This window comes from Ursus americanus, chromosome 35 (assembly GCF_024610735.1).
Source record: "Ursus americanus isolate L20-20 chromosome 35, mUrsAme1.1.p, whole genome shotgun sequence".
NCBI classification, from domain to species: domain Eukaryota; kingdom Metazoa; phylum Chordata; class Mammalia; order Carnivora; family Ursidae; genus Ursus; species Ursus americanus.
The window spans coordinates 15139700-15160718 of record NC_142161.1 but is presented as its reverse complement, the minus strand read 5'-3'; the positions used below and the strand labels follow the sequence as shown (position 1 = coordinate 15160718).

Below are 21019 nucleotides of genomic sequence, written 5' to 3'. Positions count from 1 at the left end.
TTCTTATAACTTACTGTATATAGCTAAAAGAAACTCCCAATTTGTTGTAAACTTCTCTGAGATATATTTTTTGCTTCAAGCTTTTTTTAGTTTTAAGAAATATTTTTAAAGCATTTACTGCAAACCATTTTTGACATGTTTAGAAAAACTGAAATGAACTTTGGCCACTAGATCTTTTTTTAAAAGATATTATTTATTTGTGAGGGAGAGAGAGCACAAGCACAGGAGCACCCAAAGCAGGGGCGGCGGGGGCAGAGGGAGAGGGAGAAGCAGACTCCCCGCTGAGCAGGGAGCCCAACACAATGCAGGGCTTGATCCCAGGATCCTGGGAACATGACCTGAGCCAAAGGAAGGCAGAACCCTAACCAAGTGAGCCACCCAGGTGCCCCTTGGACACTAATTCTTAAATGTTTGGATCAAATACTCCCCTGCTGTGTTAAAACTGTCAGGAAGATTTATTTTTCCTTAGAATCTTAAGGGCTTTACAAAATTTCTTGTCTGCAACTTAAATAATATTTTGGCAAATATGCATGTTAAGTGCTGAAATATTTTTTAAAAGCTAAAATAAAGGTGAGCTGTTGCCTTTAAAATGTTGTAAGGTAGTGCCTTCACTAGGGTAGGTGTCTATTTCAGAATCCTTACTTCACTGTAAATACATAATACAAAAAGATTACCTTTTAGTGATTTAATGGGGAAGGTGTTTTAGGAAGAATGAAAGGAATTTTCTAAGTGGCAGTTCTATTTTTGTTTCCATTTCCTTCATTTGGGATAACATGCATTCTGTGATAGATTTAAAGAGTAGGATAATGGTGAGATATCAGTCACTAAATCAAAACAAACTTCATATCTGTTTATCAAAATAATGTTAATTTTAGAAAATATGGATTATATAGAAAAGTATATGAAAAATATACATAATCCTCCAAACCAGTGCTTATTGTTGATAACTTACAAGGCAGTTGCTTCCAGTTTTTTGTGCATGTGTACTACATATAAGACATAAAACCAAATTTAGACTTGGTTCATTTTAGTAAAAACCATTTTTCTTTTAAGACTTAAAAGAGGCAAGGAACATATAAAGTAGCAGCAAAAACTCCTCTTTCCTGAGAAGTGACTTGTGAATGAAATCATTTAAGATCAGGAGCTGAGGTTTCTGTAACTACTTCACCAAAAAAACAGTGAAAACACTCATAGACAGTCACTCTAGCTTTTGGTTAGAAGTAGAGTTCTCTGGAAAAATATTTACCTAATACTCTTGAATACTTATGAGGGTAAAAGGAAACTGTTTAATTCCTTTTTCCTTTTTAACCCTAAGATGTTAAAAAATGGGCCATCAGCTTTTGAAGCACCCTATTTCTGTCCAGCCCCTTTTTCTCCTCCAGTATTCTTGTTTTAGATGTCCATTCTACCTACACTGTTATGTGATGGTATTTATGCTCTTTATAGCTTTATACAGACCAAACTATTTGAATAGCTGAATATCATTGAAGAGTTTTTCTTAAGCTGGGGGACTAATTCAAAGGCATTTGCTCTATATGTCTCATTAGTTCTTAACAATAGACTCATGTGTAACAATTGAAATATTTTTTCCCAGGCATCTCCCTCAGGTTTTGATGTAATATTCTGGGGGTTGCACTAGCATCTAACATTAGTTTTTAAAGCTCTACAAGTAATACAGGTGTCTGGGCAAGCATGCGCTCCCTGTCCCTTATTCTTAAACTAGATTATACTTTTAATTAAACATTTGGTAGGCTAGGCTAAACAGTCTTTCTTTTTCTGATAAATGGTTGACAGAGAAGCCAGAAATCTCAGTAATTGTTCTTGAGCAAATTAGCTTTTATTGCCAAAAATAATACTTCAGTGAAAGAAGCGATGTAAAAAACCATAAGCAGCGTGGGCACCTGACTTTGTTTATACTTTTCCAACTGTTTCTTATTATTTTCTAATTAAGTAGTGTGGGTTTCTCACCCAGAAATTAAGTTTACAGATCTGCTTTCTTTGAACTAGTTCTCAACTGCTAACTTGTTTGTCATGCTTACTCTTAGACTCTAGTCTATCTAGGCCATATTACATAGGCTGCTAATGTTATTTAACAGTGCTTCATTATTTGAATTGAGCTCTGTAGAGCAAAAATGTTTTGATCTTTCTACTTGTGTTTTCTGAGTATCAGGAGAAAGAAAATGTTAGCTCTCATGCCCCATCCTGTTCCTAAATTCTGCCTAATCACCTCCAACCAAACAAGTAGGCCCTTCTTTACACACCAAGGAATTGCTGTCTTACCATCAATATGTGATAGTAATCTTTTACAGATTTTCTACCTGTAATCTGCTGGTTCTAGCATAATTCCAAATCTGATTTGTTTTGTTTTGTTTTTGCTGAAATAATTTGTATTTTTTAAAAGTACATCTCAAAACTTGAAGCTAACTTAAAGTGGTGTTATATAACATGTTCATAAACAAAACAGTGTAATTTTCTTAACATAAAAAATGTATTGGTTATCTGTCTATTCCTAAAATTTAAGAGTAAGGGAAACAATATTAGAAGGATAAAAGAGTAGAGGATAGTTTAGTGTTTTAAATTTTAGTGGTCTAAAATTAAAATTAATTATTTGAAGTTGATTTGTTGCTTTTAATTTTTTTGTGAGTTAAAATTTCTTTATTAATTTCTCTAAGCAAGAGAATTATGACATTGGGGCATCAGAAGGAGCCTTCCTGATTTAATAACTGGGAAAACCAAGTTGATAAAACTATGAGAATATGTAAAAGTTCAGCAAAGTTGCCAGTGTAAGAGTAATTTAGAAAAACCAGTAGCATTTCTGTCAATGACCAAAATAAAAGCAATAAAATAAGACTCACAATTGCAACAAAACATCAGCATAAACAGTTTTCCCATGATTTCAGTGATGTAGATACTGCTTTGAATTGCCTATAAATTGAACATCCAGTCTTAAAAATAGATTTTACTAGACTCTGTTAGTAATAAAATTGGAAACATGGATGCTCTGTGGTTCTTACCTTGAAAGTACATTGCCATGTTACCCAAATAGGCAAAAACATTTTTTAATTACATGAAGGACATTGTCATTTCTTTTAGGTAAATCCAGAAAAAAACTTCAGCTTTAAAATGGCATGAACTTCTTTGTAAACTAGTATAAATGATTTTTATGAATTCAGGAGCTTAAAAATATTACTGATTGCTAGTGTTTATGATTGATCGAGAATAGAATTTAACTTTGGGTAAAAGGGATTTGGCACGTGATTCTGTACCTGTTTTCTAAAATTGTTAAAATTTCCTGTGGTATGCTAGTGTTATAACTTAAGAGATTTATTTTCCTGAGGAACTAGCTTGATATTTTATGAATTAGCAGCTACTAATTTTTAATATAAAAGAGATGCTATCCTTCTACCACTATTAGTGTACTAAGCCTCCACTATGTGACAAGGATTATTTCAAGCAATGGGGATATTGTGATGTTAATACAAACAGAATCCTGAAGAAACATAATTCTAGTGGAAAGAAAATTTTTTTTATACATTGCAAGCTAATATTACACTTTAATTTACAGCTTATCATTCAAAATAGCAAAGGAAACTTTTCTTTGAAACAGAATGGTCAGGAAAAAAAAACTAATCCAGAAGTAATTTCCAGCACTTTCATACTAAACATTATTAAGAAAATCCAGAGATAAAACTTGACATTTCTAGCACTTTGTACGCTCTATAGGAAGCATTTTATCAATGTTCAAAAGTTTTTAAAAATTTGTTAAAAAACTTTTTTCTTGTTTTGCTCATTTAATGGTTACTAATACTTTAGATTAAAATCATTTAATTTAGAGGCTTCTATTTTTCAAAGTAAAATATAAGCAGCATAATTGTATTGAAGACCCATTTTTGTTAAACCTAAAGCCACTGTTATTTTCAGCAATCCAGTGCAAAGTTTGTTGGTTGTTTTCTTCTGTATAATTTACTAATATTTGTATTTGACTAAGTTTTTATTTCTTAAATTCTTATCTTTATAGAGATAAATGATTATGCTGCTTTATCATTTCTTAATACAATTAATTTTTGCCAATTTAAAAAAAATTAATTATTTCATGAATATATGATATATATTACTCAGGATACTTAGAACATGGACTAATTTTTATCTCAAATCCCACCTCTCCACTTTCTAGCTGTGTAACCTCAGACAGGTCACTTAAATAGTTTCTTCATCCATAAAATGGGGATAACAACACCTACTTCACAGTGTTGTTGTGAGGATTAAATGAGTTAATATGTGTAAGATGCTTGTAACAATGCCTAGCATGTAGAAGAGACTATATGGTTTAGCTTTCATTTAGTCTTTTTCTCCTTAACAAAATGCAGGTATACAGCATTTCTTTAAATTGAAGGCTTGCTCCAGTTACTTATGCTTAAGTCAGCAATTATTTTCTTCTTTGAGGTTATTCAGTTACTATTCTTACATGCCCATGTGAGAACTATATTTAAAGCTTAAATATTATTTTTTGTTTAAATTTAAACTTAAATTCTCAAGCAGTACATTATTGATAGAAAAATATATTTTTTAAAGCTCTTGCCCTCTTAAACTTGCATGAAAATATTGGATATTCATATATGATAAAAAAAGTTTAGGGAAAAAACAGACTGAAGTAGTGGCTAAATATTCTGATTATGCAAGGTGAGGACTGGGTTGGGAAGAAATTCTCAAAAAAACTTCACAGTAATCTTTACTGGCTTGTTTAGAATAGAAAAATTATGAAATGTCAATAAAGGAACTTAAAACTAATATTCTGCTTTTCTGAAATTCATATATTTGCTAGAATCATAACATTACCTTTTTTTTTTTAAGATTTTATTTATTTGACAGAGAGAGAGCATAAGCAGGGGGAGTGGCAGGCAGAGGGAGAGGGAGAAGCAGGCTCCCCGCTGAAGTAAGGAGCCTGACATGGGAGGACCCTGGGATCATGACCTGAGCTGAAAGTCTGATGCTTAAACTGAGCCACCCAGGCACCCCATAACATTAGCTTTTATTTTTATTTTATTTTATTTTATTTTAATGTTTTTTTTTATTATATTATGTTAGTCACCATACAGTACATCCCTGGTTGCTGATGTAAAGTTCAGTGATTCATTAGTTGCATATAACACCCAGTGCACCATGCAATACGTGCCCTCCTTACTACCCATCACCAGTCTATCCCATTCCCCCACCCCCCTCCCCTCTGAAGCCCTCAGTTTGTTTAAGGTTTTAACATTTTAATTTTGGGGGCGCCTGGGTGGCGCAGTCGTTAAGCGTCTGCCTTCGTCTCAGGACGTGATCCCAGTGTTCTGGGATCGAGCCCCACATCAGGCTCCTCCGCTAGGAGCCTGCTTTTTCCTCTCCCACTCTCCCTGCTTCTGTTCCCTCTCTCGCTGGCTGTCTCTCTCTGTCAAATAAATTTTAAAAATCTTTAAAAAAAATAAAATAAAATTTTAATTTTGAACTGGAGCAGATTAAACTCTCAACTACAAAATTTTTAAGAATTTTGGTCGAAAATTAGTTTTTATCCTTTGCTAAGTCCTATTAGGATATTTTGTGGAAAGAAACTTGAAATGCATCTTAAATGTAATTTCTGTCCTCTAGGCAGAGGTTGTAATGACCTATTATGGGAGATAAAATAAAACCAAAATACTTACATTCCTTAGGACAGACAAATAAGCATTAGTTATGTGCTGCAATAATAAATAATGGGTATAAATGCATAAATGTTTAGTTTCTAAGGAAATGTTTCACTTTTAATTTAGAAGAATTTTTAAATGGAGTGTATGAAGAAGAAAGCCAATGTCATTTTTAGAATATTCCCCTCAACTTAATAGTAAAATAAATTAATTGTCTTAACTTCTCATGGTATTGTGTATTTGACCTGTGCTTGGAATCTAAATGTATCTTCAGGAATATAGTGGAATCTTATCATAATACAAAGTTCCCTTGTTCTGAATCTATATAAAGTGACTCCTTGTGGACCTTGTACAAAGAAGTCGATACGGATAAAATGGCAGAAGGACCAGCCTCCTTTTATTCATAGCATGGTTCCCAAGAGTATTTTGAATTACTGTCTCCATTTTATAAATGAGAACACTGGTTTCAGAATCTGGAGTAAGAAAACCTAAGTTCTAGACCTAGCACAATCAATAAGTTAATTTGTGATCTTGGATAAGTCACTGTTTTACTGTGGATCTAAATCTCATTTTCAGTTACGGTTCTGTTACTTACAACCTTTGCATTATAAGCCTAATGAGTAACAACATCTGACTTTTTGATTCTTTGTCCTTTTTTCATTATATTTTGCTGGCTTAAAAGCAAAAAAATTTTTTTTTACTTTTTTCTTGGTAATATAAAGGCCAAGGTGGATTCATAGACACTGTACTTTAATTTTAAAATTTCTTTTTTTTTTTTAAAGATTATTTATTTATTTGACAGAGAGACAGCCAGCGAGAGAGGGAACACAGCAGGGGGAGTGGGAGAGGAAGAAGCAGGCTCCCAGCAGAGGAGCCTGATGTGGGGCTTGATCCCAGAACGCCGGGATCACGCCCTGAGCCGAAGGCAGACGCTTAACGACTGTGCCACCCAGGCGCCCCTAATTTTAAAATTTCTAATTTGCATATACCTATAGTTTAATAGTATTTCAAGTTGTGACTTTCAATTTCATAAATATTTTTGAGGATTTACCATATACTTAAGAGCGAAAGCAATGCAGTGACATGGAACATAAAGCCTGCTTCTCATACTTTATGGTTTCACCTCTTCGGGCCTCAATTTCCTGAGTAAGAGAATTAAACGAGATAATCTGTAATGTCCATTTTGACTGTAAAATCTTAGAGATGTAAGAAGACGTAGACACTTTTTTTTTTTTTTAAGATTTTATTGAGAGAGAGAATGCGTGCATGCAGGAGCAGGGGGAAGGGAGAGGGAAAGAATCCCAAGCAGACTCCCTGCTGAGCATGGAGCTCAATGCAGGCTCGGTCCCAGGACCCTGAGATTATGACCAGAGCCGAAATCAAGAGTTTGGACACTTTACCTACTGAGCCACCCAGGTACCCCAAAAGACCTAGATACAGTTTTTAAGGTTTCATGTTTGTTTAATGGTAAGGGCCAATGATAGGCAGAGGTTTCTTCCTAGTAGATTAAATGGTGTTTGTGAAAAATGGAAAAAAAAGAACAACAATTTTTTAACACTGCTTTTTATTTGATAGAGTGAATAGATATTAATGCTATAAAAAATAAAACACCTCAGTAGAACAGATAAATAGTTTCCTGGCAAAGAGAACTTTTGGAAGAGGGTGGAGATTTCCATTTGTAACATGTGATCAAACAGATAGGCAAGATTTGAAGAAAAGATAATGCCTCTTGCCTGGTAAAGAAGAAATAAGAATTTATGAGACCCAAAAGATTCTACAGTGGAATACTTAAATCAGCTTTCTGTGTTAAGATCTTTTTTTTGCTTGGAACTTAAGTAGGAAAAATTGAATAGCAAGTTTAAATTGCTTAATTTATTGGCACAGCTCTATCTTTAACTGCACTTCCAAATGTTTCATTACCTCACTGTTACTATGCATGTTAACATTTTAAAATGTATTCTGATAGTTTTCTAATTCATTGACACTACATGCTATATTGGCTTGTGCCCATCATGATTTAAAAACAGATTCCTATTTTTAATAGACGTTTTTTCATTGAGATAACCAAAAAATCTCAGAATTTTTTTGTTTTAAGCATATGCTTAGGGTATGGTTGAAATTAATACTATATTTTTCGTGTTCATATAGTTCGTACTCTTCATAATTTTTCTTTTTTACAGATATTGATGATGCTCAAATACTTCCCCGCCCAACTAGAGTCAGACATTTTTCACAAAGTGAAGACACGGGGAATGAAGTTTTTGGTGCTTTGAATGAGGAGCAGCCATTGCCTCGAAGTAGCAGCACTTCTGACATCTTGGAACCATTCACTGTTGAACGAGCCAAAGGTGCAGTTCCTGTCATTGACAGTTCATCCCGTCATGCGCCAAGCTTGCAGAGTTCCACAGAGGCTTCTTCAATAACTAGATCCACTGAAAGCCACATCACTGATACTCATAGTAGAGAGTCTTCTCTGGAAGTTGGTGATAGCATATATGACCATCTTTGTCACTTAATAGATCCAGTAGAACTTGCAGATTCAGCTTTTGAACAAATCCAGTACATTGACCTTGAAGGAGATGACGATCTTCTTTCCTCCCTGAAAGAATATTTTAAGGAAAACCAGGAAAATCATAGTAAAAATGAGTTAGGCAAAGATGCAGCTTCTGAGGAAATGATTATTGCAGTTAATAGAGATGAACGATCATCTTTAGATAAGTTAGAATACATAGACCAAGAAAGTAAATCAGAAAATACCGCCTCTTTTGCTGGGACTCCTGAAAACATTCAGTTTCAAAAAGAACCAAACGCAGCTGTCTTCATGAGTAGTATTGCACCTAACCAGTTAGACAGTTTTATGAGAACAAAAACTTATGAAAAATCTAAGGAACTAAACAGTGATAAACAATCATCAGAACCTAGTTCGGATAGACCTTGTGATAAAGAAAAAAGGAAACACCTGTTTAGACAGACAGCCACAGAATTAGATGCCTGTGTAGATGTAACACTAGTCGAAAAGGTTAAGGGTGTGCAAATTAATGAAAAAACCACTGTCCCACATGTTATGCATGCCAAGAAAACTTCACTAAAAGCACCTGTTAACCATAGACTGCCTCATGTTACAAACACTAGCAAGCTTTCTCCAACTAAAAGGAGCTTGTCTGAAACAGTAACTCATAGAGCCAAAATCATGAAAATTGCTACTAAAAAACGAAATACCGTTCACGTTACTTTTAGACCGTCTACTGAGTCAGTTCAGTTTTATAATCCTCTGGAAAACAAAGAGGCTCCATGGAAGATGAGACTGCGGAAGCTTGGCGGCTTTAGTGGTAGCAGCAGCAGTAGTAGCGGCACTAGCAGCGCCAGCAACCCTCATGCCAGCTCCAGTAGTTTTACAGAGTTAGTAAAACCTGGTGTGTACAGGCCTCTAGATGCAGTTGGTACAGCATCAGTTAGTAAAACAATGAAGGAATCTGCAGAGATTCCCACCACTGTATTACAAAAAGACGGGATTGCAAGTAATCAGTTAGGTAGCCGTAGTACTCTTAGATCATCAAGTCATGAGGCAGGACTACAGCAGGGCTCCCTGGGTGGCGTTTATAAAACTGTTGTACATGCTCTTTCGAAGCCGAAGGCAAATGTTTCCCCACAGAGGCAGAACAGAATGCCACCAGAGGCTCCACTGAGGGATCTGTACAGTCATGTAATGGGCTATTTTGGAAGGAAAGCTGCAGGTGAGCACTAACAGTGTGCAGAGCGCAAAAGGAGAAAGACAGCACCAGTTTGGCTTAATGCAATTGAAGCAAGCTATAAGCAATCAAAAAGCTTTGGGATGGTCACTGCTTTCTCTCTGTTTGGTTATGCATGCGCCTTTTCCCAGCTGTATTTTTCCCAGCATAAAATGTTTATTTAAATTACTAATTTCCCTTATAAGGCATTTAGTTAAACCTCTTTGCTGCTGAACAAGATAGGAAAGAGGAAGATACAGGAAAATTTTAATGACCTTTCAGAGGCTATCGAAATCAAATATTTTTCTGAGTATGTACTACATGAGCCATGAAATCAAGTTTACTAAGTAGTTGGAATACTTTCTCCCCTGCCCCCTTGTAGTTTATATTTAAAAGGGCTCCGGCTCTATCTCATTGAGTTCATTATTTTTATTGCTGATTTACTGGGTTTTATCATTTTTTCTTAGAAGAAAATTACTTTGACATTATGTAACATAATGGAAATCAAGGTCCTACAACCAACACCAACATTTTTAGTTATCGAAGGAGAAATTATTTCTTAAATCTCAAAGTGGATTTAGTTACTTTTCATGTAAGCCATTTCAAAACAAGCTGTAGGCTTTTTAGTTTTGCATTCATTTGTATAGAATGCAAGTCCTTAAAACACTTACCAGTACTTTTCTTTTTTCTGAGATTTTAGATGTGCATAAAGGTTTCATGATAGCCAATCATGATTTAAATATGGAACCTCTATGGACAGATTACAGAAAGCAAGATTATGGTAACTGTCTTCTCTTATCTTGATTCAAATTTAAAATAACTTTACATACATAGAAAATTAACTTTCAGCAGTAAGGTAGGTTTTGATTTTGTTTGTTTAACATGGTTTTGTTAGCATGATTAACAGAATGCTGTATAATGCATCTTGCATTGAGCCATTAATGCCACTTGAGGGCAGTATTCGACAGCTTAGCAAAGCCTGGCCAGTAATATAAAGATAATGGTATTTCACAGTGAACTCTTGACCAGTGTATTTTCTTAACCTGAAATGCTTTTTAGTTCGTTAGGAATATAAGCAATGCTGGTTTTCTTTTAATTGAAGAGAAATTAACTTTTCAACAGTATAATAGTGAAATAAGTAAATATCTTATGTTCTATAAGTTTTTTCCCCAAGTTTAAAACTTTCTTGTTAATGTAGTCATAAAGAAATCAAAATAACTTTTGTGGGTTTTCTTTTTACAGAAAAACCTTTGTGAAAATAAACCTCTTTTTTCTTAAAGCAATAAAATTAGACTTTGTAGTGAATAGAAATGACATTATGTCACAATTATAGATTTTTTATCTAAACTTAAATGCATTTATATCCCACTGAGATGTGCATAGATTCAAGGGATAGATTCCTTGCAAATATTCCTTGGCAAGAATGGAATTCTAAGTTTTTAAGGCTCAAAATAGAAGCATAGAGGCAGGAAGAAAGATAAATATACCAGTTTCTTTATAGGCAATATTAACCTAACTCCAGCTAGTGCTTATCTATAAGCTTTCTTGCTGTTTAAGGTTATACTGAAGATTGACTAACATCTGCTTAGTTAAATGAAGTAAATATCAATTTACTAATTCCTAAAATTAAATCTAAAGGGAGAGAAATTATTTATAAATGCATGTTCGGCAAATAATTGATACGGCATAGGTGATTTGTTTTGGGTTGTTTTTGTTTGTTTCAAATTCAGGAAATGCAGTTAAGTCTTTTCTCACTATATATAGTTATTTATTTATTTTTAGTCAATAAAGAGGACATGAGCCCAAAACTGCCCCCTCTTAATAGTGATATTGGCAGCAGCAATGCTAATGTTCCTGATCTGATGGATGAGTTTATAGCAGAACGACTTCGAAGTGGTAATGCCTCAGTAAGTGTTGTTTTATTTTATTTATTTGGTCTAGCAAGGAGAGTAGAGAAACTAAAAGATATGTACCTCTGTGTGTGTTTGTGTGTATGTTTGTGAATTTTTATTCAAAATAATCTTCCTCTAAAATTTAACCCCTTTTTTGAATTAAGATTTTAAATTATACTTTTATAATATTTTTTATTTAAAAACATAAAACAAATAGGCTTATAATTTTGACCAGAATAAAAGATAAGAATACCTGTATGCTTAACTACTTAGGTATAAGCCCCTACTTTCTAATCTTCCCTCTGTTTTTCATATTTGCTCATAGGTTACCTTCCTGCCCACTGCTGACCCTTAGCAAGAAAAATAACAAGAGAGGTCTTCTGACCCAACTCCCATAAGTTTGATAGCATAAATATTGATTACATAATCATTACAGATAACTTCAGAATAGATTTTAAAGTTATCTTTGTTTTATTAGAATTATGGCAGAATGAAAATAGGAGCAATTGTACCCCTAATAATGTTTGCTAAGGAAAGATAAATACATATGGAATTGCCTTTTTTAAATGGTCACATTCCACTGGATTTTTAAAAAAGATTTTTACGTAGAGAGAGCGAGCAGGGGGAGGGTCAGAGGGAAACGGGGAGAGAGAGAATCTCAAGCAGACTCCCACTGATCACAGAGCCCGACATGAGGCTCAATTCCAGGATCCTGAGCTCATGACCTGAGCTAAAATCAAGAGTCACCCAGGGGCCACTCCATTTGGATTTGAACTTGTGAATGTTTATAGCTCCATTACATTTCCCTTTTATTTTTAGTTTAGTTTTTTCCTTGAATGTGAAAAAGATAATAGAATCATTATATATAATCATTATAGAATAACCTCTTTGTCATCACTCTTTCCTCCCTCCACTATATCTACTATTGCTGCTTTTTCTGTTTGAATACTTTGCTCTTTCTACTCTCTTAACTTCACTCCATGGATCCTTTTGAGGCTTAAAGAGTCTTAGGCCCAACACCATATCATTTTTTTAAATAATTTTTTTTATATTATGTTAGTCACCATACAGTACATCCCTAGTTTTTGATGTAAAGTTCCATGATTCATTACTTGCGTGTAACACCCAGTGCACCATGCAATACGTGCCCTCCTTACTACCCATCACCAGCCTATCCCAATCCCCCACCCCCCTCCCCTCTGAAGCCCTCAGTTTGTTTCCCAGAGTCCATAGTCTCTCATGGTTCATTCCCCCTTCTGTTTACCCCCCCTTTCTTCTTCCCTTTCTTCTCCTACTAATCTTCCTACATCTTATGTTCCATAAATGAGTGAAACCATATGATAATTGTCTTCACCATATCATAACTGGATCTCTACTTTAGACAAACCAACAGTAATTCAGGTTATGGCTCCATACAGTTACATAGATTGTTTGGTTACTGTGTTTCCCCCCGCCTACTTCAGACCCTAAATCTCAACATTTATTGTGATTGTCTTGGAAATTCAAGATTTCAGATGTTTAATAAGTTTTTTTAATAGTAAGATGTTTCTTGAATTTTTAGACTATGACAAGAAGAGGAAGTAGTCCAGGCAGTCTTGAAATTCCCAAAGACCTCCCTGATATTCTAAATAAGCAAAACCAAATGCGCCCTATTGATGACCCAGGTGTGCCCTCAGAATGGACTTCTCCTGCCAGTGCAGGGAGCAGTGATCTTATCAGCTCAGATAGTCATTCGGATTCTTTCAGCGCTTTCCAATATGATGGCCGAAAATTTGACAGCAAGTATCTTTTTCTATTTGAGCAATATGTTTTCTTGTTGATTGTTTTCCGTTTGAGACTGACTTATAGGTTATGTAACCATCACCTTCCTCTCTAATGTTATTAGACAAGGGTTCCCACATATTTTGATTTCATTTTTCAGTGAAATTCCAAAGGAAATTTTAGGGAATTCAAGTTGGGACCACTGTATTTCACCAAACTAAAGGCACTTAAAAAACAAAAAGCACTGTCCTTTCATAAAACAAATGATATTTTAAAACCAAACATATAGAAAGGAAAAAAATTAGAGTGGATTTGACATTAGAATAAAGGACATAGTAATGAGTTGATGCTGTTTCATGCACTTGTATTTGGGAACCACTATCTAGTTAAGTTCAGTGCTTCAGTATGTTTAATACAGATATGTTCAATGTTCATTACCCAGAGCCTTTGAATAATCACTTCATGTTAAAATGACAGCATTGATATTATTTGGTGCTGTAGCATTACCACATAGCTTTTCTGATATAATTCTGTGTTACACTTGGCAGTGAAGAGTACCAAAAATTTTAAAAAGAACATGAAAACCTTGGGAACCCAGTTAGTGAAGAGCTGGAAGATGCACTGGAGAAACATGTTTTCTGTCTTCATTGATTATATACTACTGTGATCTCAGAACGAAATATATGATTTAAGACAAAAATGGTTTTTACCGCATATGTGCCATTTTTATTGTATACACCCGTATTAGAGATTTTAAAATTCTTGAAAAGCATATTACCAGCTATCAGAAAACCTGGAAAAGAATAGTGATGATACATCACATGTGTTTGTTTTTTGTCCTTATTGTTGTTAGTAATAAGCTATGAGAACCTTTAAAAATTTGTTTCTAATTATAAACTTCAAACTGTTAACATTATTTGCACTTGTCTGACTTGTGTATAAATAGAATAGATTTAGGGGGAATGTTAATATTGAATCATTTTGCTGAAGTAGGTTCGTCTTTTTTTTTTTTTTTTTTTTTTTTTTTTTAGGTTTATTTATTTGAGAGAGGGAGAGGAGAGAGCACAAGGGGAGAGGGGGAAGCAGACTCTCTGCTGAGCAGGGAGCCTGGGACTTGGACTCAGGGCTAGATCCCAGGACCCTGGGATCATAACCTGAGCTGAAGGCAGATGTTTAACTGACTGAGCCACCCATGCACCCCGCTTTGTCTCTTTTGTAAATACTTTCGTTTTGTAGTTGAGACTTCGATGTACTAGCATTTCTTCTTCCTTTAGATTTTGGCTTTGGAGCTGATGCTGGGATTACATCCTCTGCTGATGTGGATTCAGGTTCTGGCCATCATCAGAGTGCTGAAGAGCAGGAAGTGGCTAGTCTAACCACACTGCAGATAGATTCTGAAACAAGCAGTCTTAATCAACAAGCTTTCTCCGCTGAAGTTGCAACAGTTACTGGTAAAATTCCTCAAGGGAATGTCTTCCTTAAATGCATTTTTTAAGCCACCAAAGAACCTGTTTAGGATTTTATTTGATAGGTTTTAAGTATTACTTATTAGAGTTTAATTATCATGTTTTCATTCATCTTTATGTAACAGTGGAGGGAAAAGTGAATTAATATAAGACTTTCTTGACCTGGAGTCTACATGGTAAGTTTCAGGGGACTAGCTGAATTGAACTCCTAATATTGTATACAAAATTTTATATATGTTTGAATCACTGCATTTCCTGTACGATTTTTAAATAACCAAAAAATAGTTGAGAAGTACTATCTTCTTTTCACTGTCTTTCAGAGGCAGCCCAGATTTTTATAGATTACTTTGACAAAGTATTTATAGAAACTGTAGAGAATACTGCCTAATAGAAGGCCTGTTTATCAATATATTAATATTCTATATTTATACAGTAAATTATGCTTTTCAGTAAATTTTTTATGTGGTCAAATATATGATGAGGAGGATCCAAGAAATTCAGTCATGAAATGCAGGGTCACATTATTGCAAGGTTCATGCAGTGGCCAGAGGGATCCTGAGCAGCTAGTGGCCCATAGATTAAGGGCTGCACTGTGTGATCCACATTTACTCTGGTTCTCACTGTAGTTTGATGCCCTTGGATGGGTGATTATCCATTCCAGTTTTTTTTTTTAAGCTGTTATTTATTTATTTATTTATTTATTTATTTACTCACTTACTTACTTACTTGAGAGAGAGAGAGCACGAGCAGGGGATAGGGGGAGAGGGAGAGGGAGAAGCAGACTCCCCGCTTGAGCAGGGAGCCCAAGGCAGGACTCAGTCCTGGGACTGGTCAGGATCCTGACCTGAGCCACCCTGGTGCCCTTAGAAGTTTTTACTTCTTAATTCTCCTCTCATTCTACACCACCCTTCCCTTTGTCCTGGCAACCACCAGTCAGTTCTTCATATCTGTGGGTCTGGGTTTTATTTTGTTTTGTTTTGTTTTTTTAGATTCCACATATAAATGAAAGCACATATGAATGAAATTTTTCTTTTTCTGTCTAACTTACTTCACTTAGCATAATACCCTGAGGTCCAGCCATGTTATCGCAAATGGCAAGATTTCATTCTTTTTTTGTGGCTGAATAGTATTCCATTGTATATAAAAACCACATCTTCTTTATCCATTCATCCTTCAGTGGACACTTAGGTTGCTTCCATACCTTGGCTGTTGTCAGTAATGCTGCAGTGAACATAGGGATGCAAATACCTCTTTGAATTAGTGTTTTTGTTTTCTTCAGATATATACCCAGTAGTGGAATTACTACATCATATGGTAGTTCTATTTTTAATTTTTTGAGGAACCTCTGTACTGTTTTCCAGAGTAGCTGTACCAGTTTGCAGTCCCACCAACAGTGCACAAGTGTTTCCTTCTCTCCACTTCCTCACCAACACTTGTTATTTTTTTGTCTTTCTGATAATAGTCATTTTGACAGGCGTAAGGTGATACCTCATTGTGGTTTTGATTTACATTTCCCTGATGTTTAGTGATGTTGGGTATCTTTTCATGTGTCTATTGGCCATCTGTATGTCTTCTTTTGAAAAATATCTATTTGGATCCTTTGTCCATTTTTTAATAGGATTGTTTTTTGTTATTGAGTTATAGGAGTTCTTTATATATTTTATATACTTTTTATATATTTTATATATATTTATTGAGTTTTATGAATCTTTATAAATTCTTTATACATTTCTTTATATATGTTATGCTCTTATCGGATATATGATTTGGAAATATCTGCTTCGATTAATAGGTTCCCTTTTTGTTTTGTTGATGGTTTTCTTCATTGTGCAGAGACTTTTTAGTTTGATATAGTCCCACTTGTTTATTTTTGCTTTTGTTTCCCTTCCCTAAAGAGACATCTTAAAAACATCACTAAGACCAATGTGAAGGACCTTACTGCCTGTGTTTTCTTTTAGGAGTTTTATGTTTTCAGGTCTTCAATCCATTTTGAGTTGATTTTTGTGTATGGTATGAGATAGTGGTCCAGTTTCATCCTTTAGCATATAGCTGTCCAGTTTTCCCAACACCATTTATTGAAGAGACTATCCTTTCTCCATTGTATATTTTACCCTCCTTTATTGTAAATTAATTGACCATATATGCATGGGTGTTTTCTGTGCTCTCTGTTCTGTTGATCTCTGTGTCTGTTTTTATGCCAATACCACACTGTTGTAATTACTACAGCTTTGTAGTATAATTTGAAATAGGGAGCAGGATACCTCCAGCTTTGTCCTTCTTTCTCAGAATTGATTTGGCTATTTAGTCTTTTGTTGTTCCATACAAATTTTAAAATTATTGGTTCTAGTTCTGTGAAAAATGCTATTGATATTTTGATAGGGATTGCATTGAATCTGTACATTGTATTGGGTGGTATGGATATTTTAACAATCTTAATTCTTCCAGCTCATGAGCATGGAATATCTTTCCATTTATTTGTGTCTTCTTCAGTTTCTTTCATCAGTGTCTTATAGTTTTCACTGTGTAGGTCTTTCACCTCCTTGGCTAAATTTATTCCTAGGTATTTTATTCTTTTTGATGTGATTATAAATGGGATTGTTTGTGGCTCATTATTACTGTACAGAAACACAGCAGAGTTTTTATGTATTAATTTTGTATCCTGCAATTTTACTGAATTCGTTTATTCTAACAGTTTTTTGATGGAATCTTCAGGGTTTTCTATATATAGTATCATGTGATCAGCATATAGTGACAGTTTTAATTCTTCCTTTCCAATTTGTGTACCTATTAATTTCTTTTTCTTAACCCAATTGCTATAGCTAGGACTTTGAATACTGTGTTGAATAAAAGTGGGGCTAGTGGGCAAGCTTTCAAGTTTTCACCATTGAATATGATATTAGAAGCTGGTTTGTCTTATATGGCCTTTATTATTATGTTGAGGTACATTCCCTTTATATCCAGTTTGTTGAGACTTTTTATCATAAATGGGTGTTGAATTTTGTCAAATACTTTCTGCATCTAGTGAAATAATCATATGATTTTTTTTTCTCTTTTTTTTTTTTTTAAATGATTTTTTATTATATTATGTTAGTCACCATACAGTACATCCCCGGTTTCCGATGTAAGGCTCGATGATTCATTAGTTGTGTATAACACCCAGTGCACCATGCAATACGTGCCCTCCTTACTACCCATCACCGGTCTATCCCATTCCCCCACCCCCCTCCCCTCTGAAGTCCTCAGTTTGTTTCTCATAGTCCATAGTCTCTCATGTTTCATCCCCCCTTCTGATTACCCCCCCTTTCTTTATCCCTTTCTTCCCCTACCGATCATCCTAGTTCTTATGTTCCATAGATGAGAGAAATCATATGATAGTTGTCTTTCTCTGCTTGACTTATTTCACTTAGCATTATCTCCTCCAGTGCTGTCCATGTTGTAGCAAATGTTGAGAACTCGTTCTTTCTGATAGCTGAGTAATATTCCATTGTATATATGGACCACAACTTCTTAATCCAGTCATCTGTTGAAGGGCATCTCGGCTCCTTCCACAATTTAGCTATTGTGGACATTGCTGCTATGAACATTGGGGTGCATATGGCCCTTCTCTTCACTACGTCTGTATCTTTGGGGTAAATACCCAGTAGTGCAATTGCTGGATCATAGGGTAGCTCAATTTTTAACTTTTTAAGGGACCTCCACACTGTTTTCCAGAGTGGCTGTACCAACTTGCATTCCCACCAACAATGTAGGAGGGATCCCCTTTCTCCACATCCTCTCCAACAATTGTTGTTTCTTGCCTTGTCTATTTTTGCCATTCTAACTGGCGTAAGGTGGTATCTCAGTGTGGTTTTGATTTGAATTTCCTTGATGGCTAATGATTTTGAACATTTTTTTCATGTGTCTGTTAGCCATTTGTATGTCTTCATTGGAAAAGTGTCTGTTCATATCTTCTGCCCATTTTTTGATTTGTTTATTTGTTTCTCGTGTATTGAGTTTGAGAAGTTCTTTGTAGATCTTGGATACCAGTCCTTTATCTGTAGTGTCATTTGCAAATATATTCTCCCATTCCGTGGGCTGCCTCTTAGTTTTTCTGACTGTTTCCTTGGCTGTGCAGAAACTTTTAATCTTGATGAAGTCCCATAAATTCATTTTATCTTTTGTTTCTCTTGCCTTTGGGGATGTGTCATGAAAAAGGTTGCTTTGGCCGATGTCGTAGAGGTTGTTGCCTATGTTCTCCTCTAGAATTTTGATGGATTCCTGTCTCACATCGAGGTCTTTCATCCATTTGGAGTTTATTTTTGTGTATGGTGTGAGATAGTGGTCAAGTTTCATTCTCTTGCATGTAGCTGTCCAATTTTCCCAGCACCATTTATTGAAGAGACTGTCTTTTTCCCACCGGATGTTTTTTCCTGCTTTATCAAATATTAGTTGCCCAAAGAGCCGAGGGTCCATTTCTGGGCTCTCTATTCTGTTCCATTGGTCTATGTGTCTGTTTTTGTGCCAGTACCATGCTGTCTTTGTGATCACAGCTTTGTAGTACAGCTCGAAATCCGGCATTGTGATGCCCCCAGCTTTGTTTTTCCTTTTCAACAGTTCCTTGGAGATTCGGGGCCTTTTCTGTTTCCATACAAATTGAAGGACTGTTTGTTCCAGTTCTTTGAAAATGTCCTTGGTATTTTGATCGGGATAGCATTGAAAGTGTAGATTGCTCTGGGTAGCATGGACATTTTAACTATGTTAATTCTTCCGATCCATGAGCATGGAATATCTTTCCATCTTTTTATGTCTTCCTCAATGTCTTTTAAGAGTGATTTATAGTTTCTAGAATATAGGTCCTTTACGTCTCTGGTTAAGTTAATTCCAAGGTAACGTATGGTTTTTGGTGCTATTGTAAATGGGATGGATTCCCTAATTTCTCTTTCTTCGGTCTCGTTATTCGTGTACAGAAATGCAACTGATTTCTGAGCATTTATTTTGTATCCTGCCACGTTACTGAATTGCTCTATAACTTCTAATAGTTTGGGAGTGGCTTCTTTTGGGTTTTCCATATAGAGTATCATGTCATCTGCAAAGAGAGACATTTTGACTTCTTATTTGCCTATTTGAATACCTTTGATCCCTTTTTGTCGTCTGATTGCTGTTGCAAGGACTTCTAGTACTATGTTGAATAATAGTGGCGAGAGTGGGCATCCTTGTCGAGTTCCTGATCTTAAGGGAAAGGCTTCCAGCTTTTCCCCATTGAGAATAATATTTGCAGTAGGCTTTTCATAGATGGCTTTTATGAGATTGAGAAATGTACCTTCTATTCCTACACTCTGAAGGGTTTTAATCAGGAAAGGATGCTGTATTTTGTCAAATGCTTTTTTGGCATCGATTGAAAGGATCATATGGTTCCTGAGTCTTTTCTTGTTGATATGATGTATCACGCTGATTGATTTGCGAATATTGAACCACGCTTGCATCCCAGGTATGAATCCCACTTGATCGTGATGGATAATCCTTTTAATGTACTGTTGGATTCTATTAGCAAGTATCTTGTTGAGGATTTTGGCGTCCATATTCATTAGGGAAATCGGTCTGTAATTCTCCTTTTTGATGGGGTCTTTGCCTGGTTTAGGGATCAAGGTAATATTGGCCTCATAGAATGAGTTTGGTAGCTTTCCTTCTGTTTCTATTTTTTGAAATAGCTTTAGGAGAATAGGTATTATTTCTTCTTTGAATGTTTGGTAGAATTCCCCAGGAAAACCGTCCGGGCCTGGAGTTTTGTTATTTGGAAGGTTGTTTATCACTGACTCAATTTCTTCATAATTAATTGGCCTGTTTAAGGAATCAATTTCTTCCTGTTTCAATCTTGGTAGTTTATAGGTTTCCAGGAAGGATTCCATCTCTTCCAGATTGCTTAGTTTATTGGCATATAGCTGTTGATAAAAATTTCTAATAATCCTTCCAATTTCAATGGTGCTCGTCGTGACCTCTCCTTTTTCATTCATAATTTTAATAATCTGGGTCCTTTCTCTTTTCTTTTGGATAAGTCTTGCCAGTGGTCTGTCAATTTTATTGATTCTCTCAAAGAACCAGCTTCTAGTCCTGTTGATCTGCTCTACTGTGCTTCTGGTTTCTGCTTGATTGATTTCAGCTCTAATTTTGGTCAACTGCTTCCTCGTGCGTGGATTAGGCCTGTCCCTCTGTTGCTGTTCCAGCTTCTTGAGGTGAGAATATAAAAACTGCATTTTAGATTTTTCTATTCTTTTGAGTGAGGCTTGGATGGCTATGTATTTCCCCCTTAGGACTGCCTTTGCAGTATCCCATAGGTTTTGGACTGTTGTATTTTCATTCTCATTGGTCTCCATAAATTGTTTAATTTGATTTTTGATTTCCTGGTTTATCGAGTCATTCCTGAGCAGGATGGTTCTTAGTCTCCAAGTGTTTGAGTTTCTTCCAAATTTTTCCTTCTGGTTGAGTTCCAATTTCAGAATGTTGTGGTCTGAGAATATGCAGGGGATAATTTCAAT

The 21019-nt window shown here is 35.3% G+C and overlaps 1 protein-coding gene across 8 annotated transcripts in view; it reads left to right on the top strand.

The window, feature by feature from the left end:
• The window catches only part of RALGAPA1 (Ral GTPase activating protein catalytic subunit alpha 1), a 258245-nt gene that overhangs the window by 95063 nt on the left and 142163 nt on the right, over positions 1-21019 (top strand). For 3 of the 8 annotated variants that reach the window (XM_045799896.2, XM_045799899.2, XM_045799907.2), the window contains 4 exons: positions 7841-9394; positions 11171-11295; positions 12842-13058; positions 14316-14492. In XM_045799896.2, the coding sequence (XP_045655852.1) occupies positions 7841-9394; positions 11171-11295; positions 12842-13058; positions 14316-14492 (2073 nt within the window). Of the gene's footprint in view, positions 1-7840; positions 9395-10088; positions 10170-11170; positions 11296-12841; positions 13059-14315; positions 14493-21019 lie in introns of all 8 variants that reach the window. The other 5 variants (XM_087858978.1, XM_087858977.1, XM_045799947.2 and 2 more) reach the window with 3 other exon arrangements.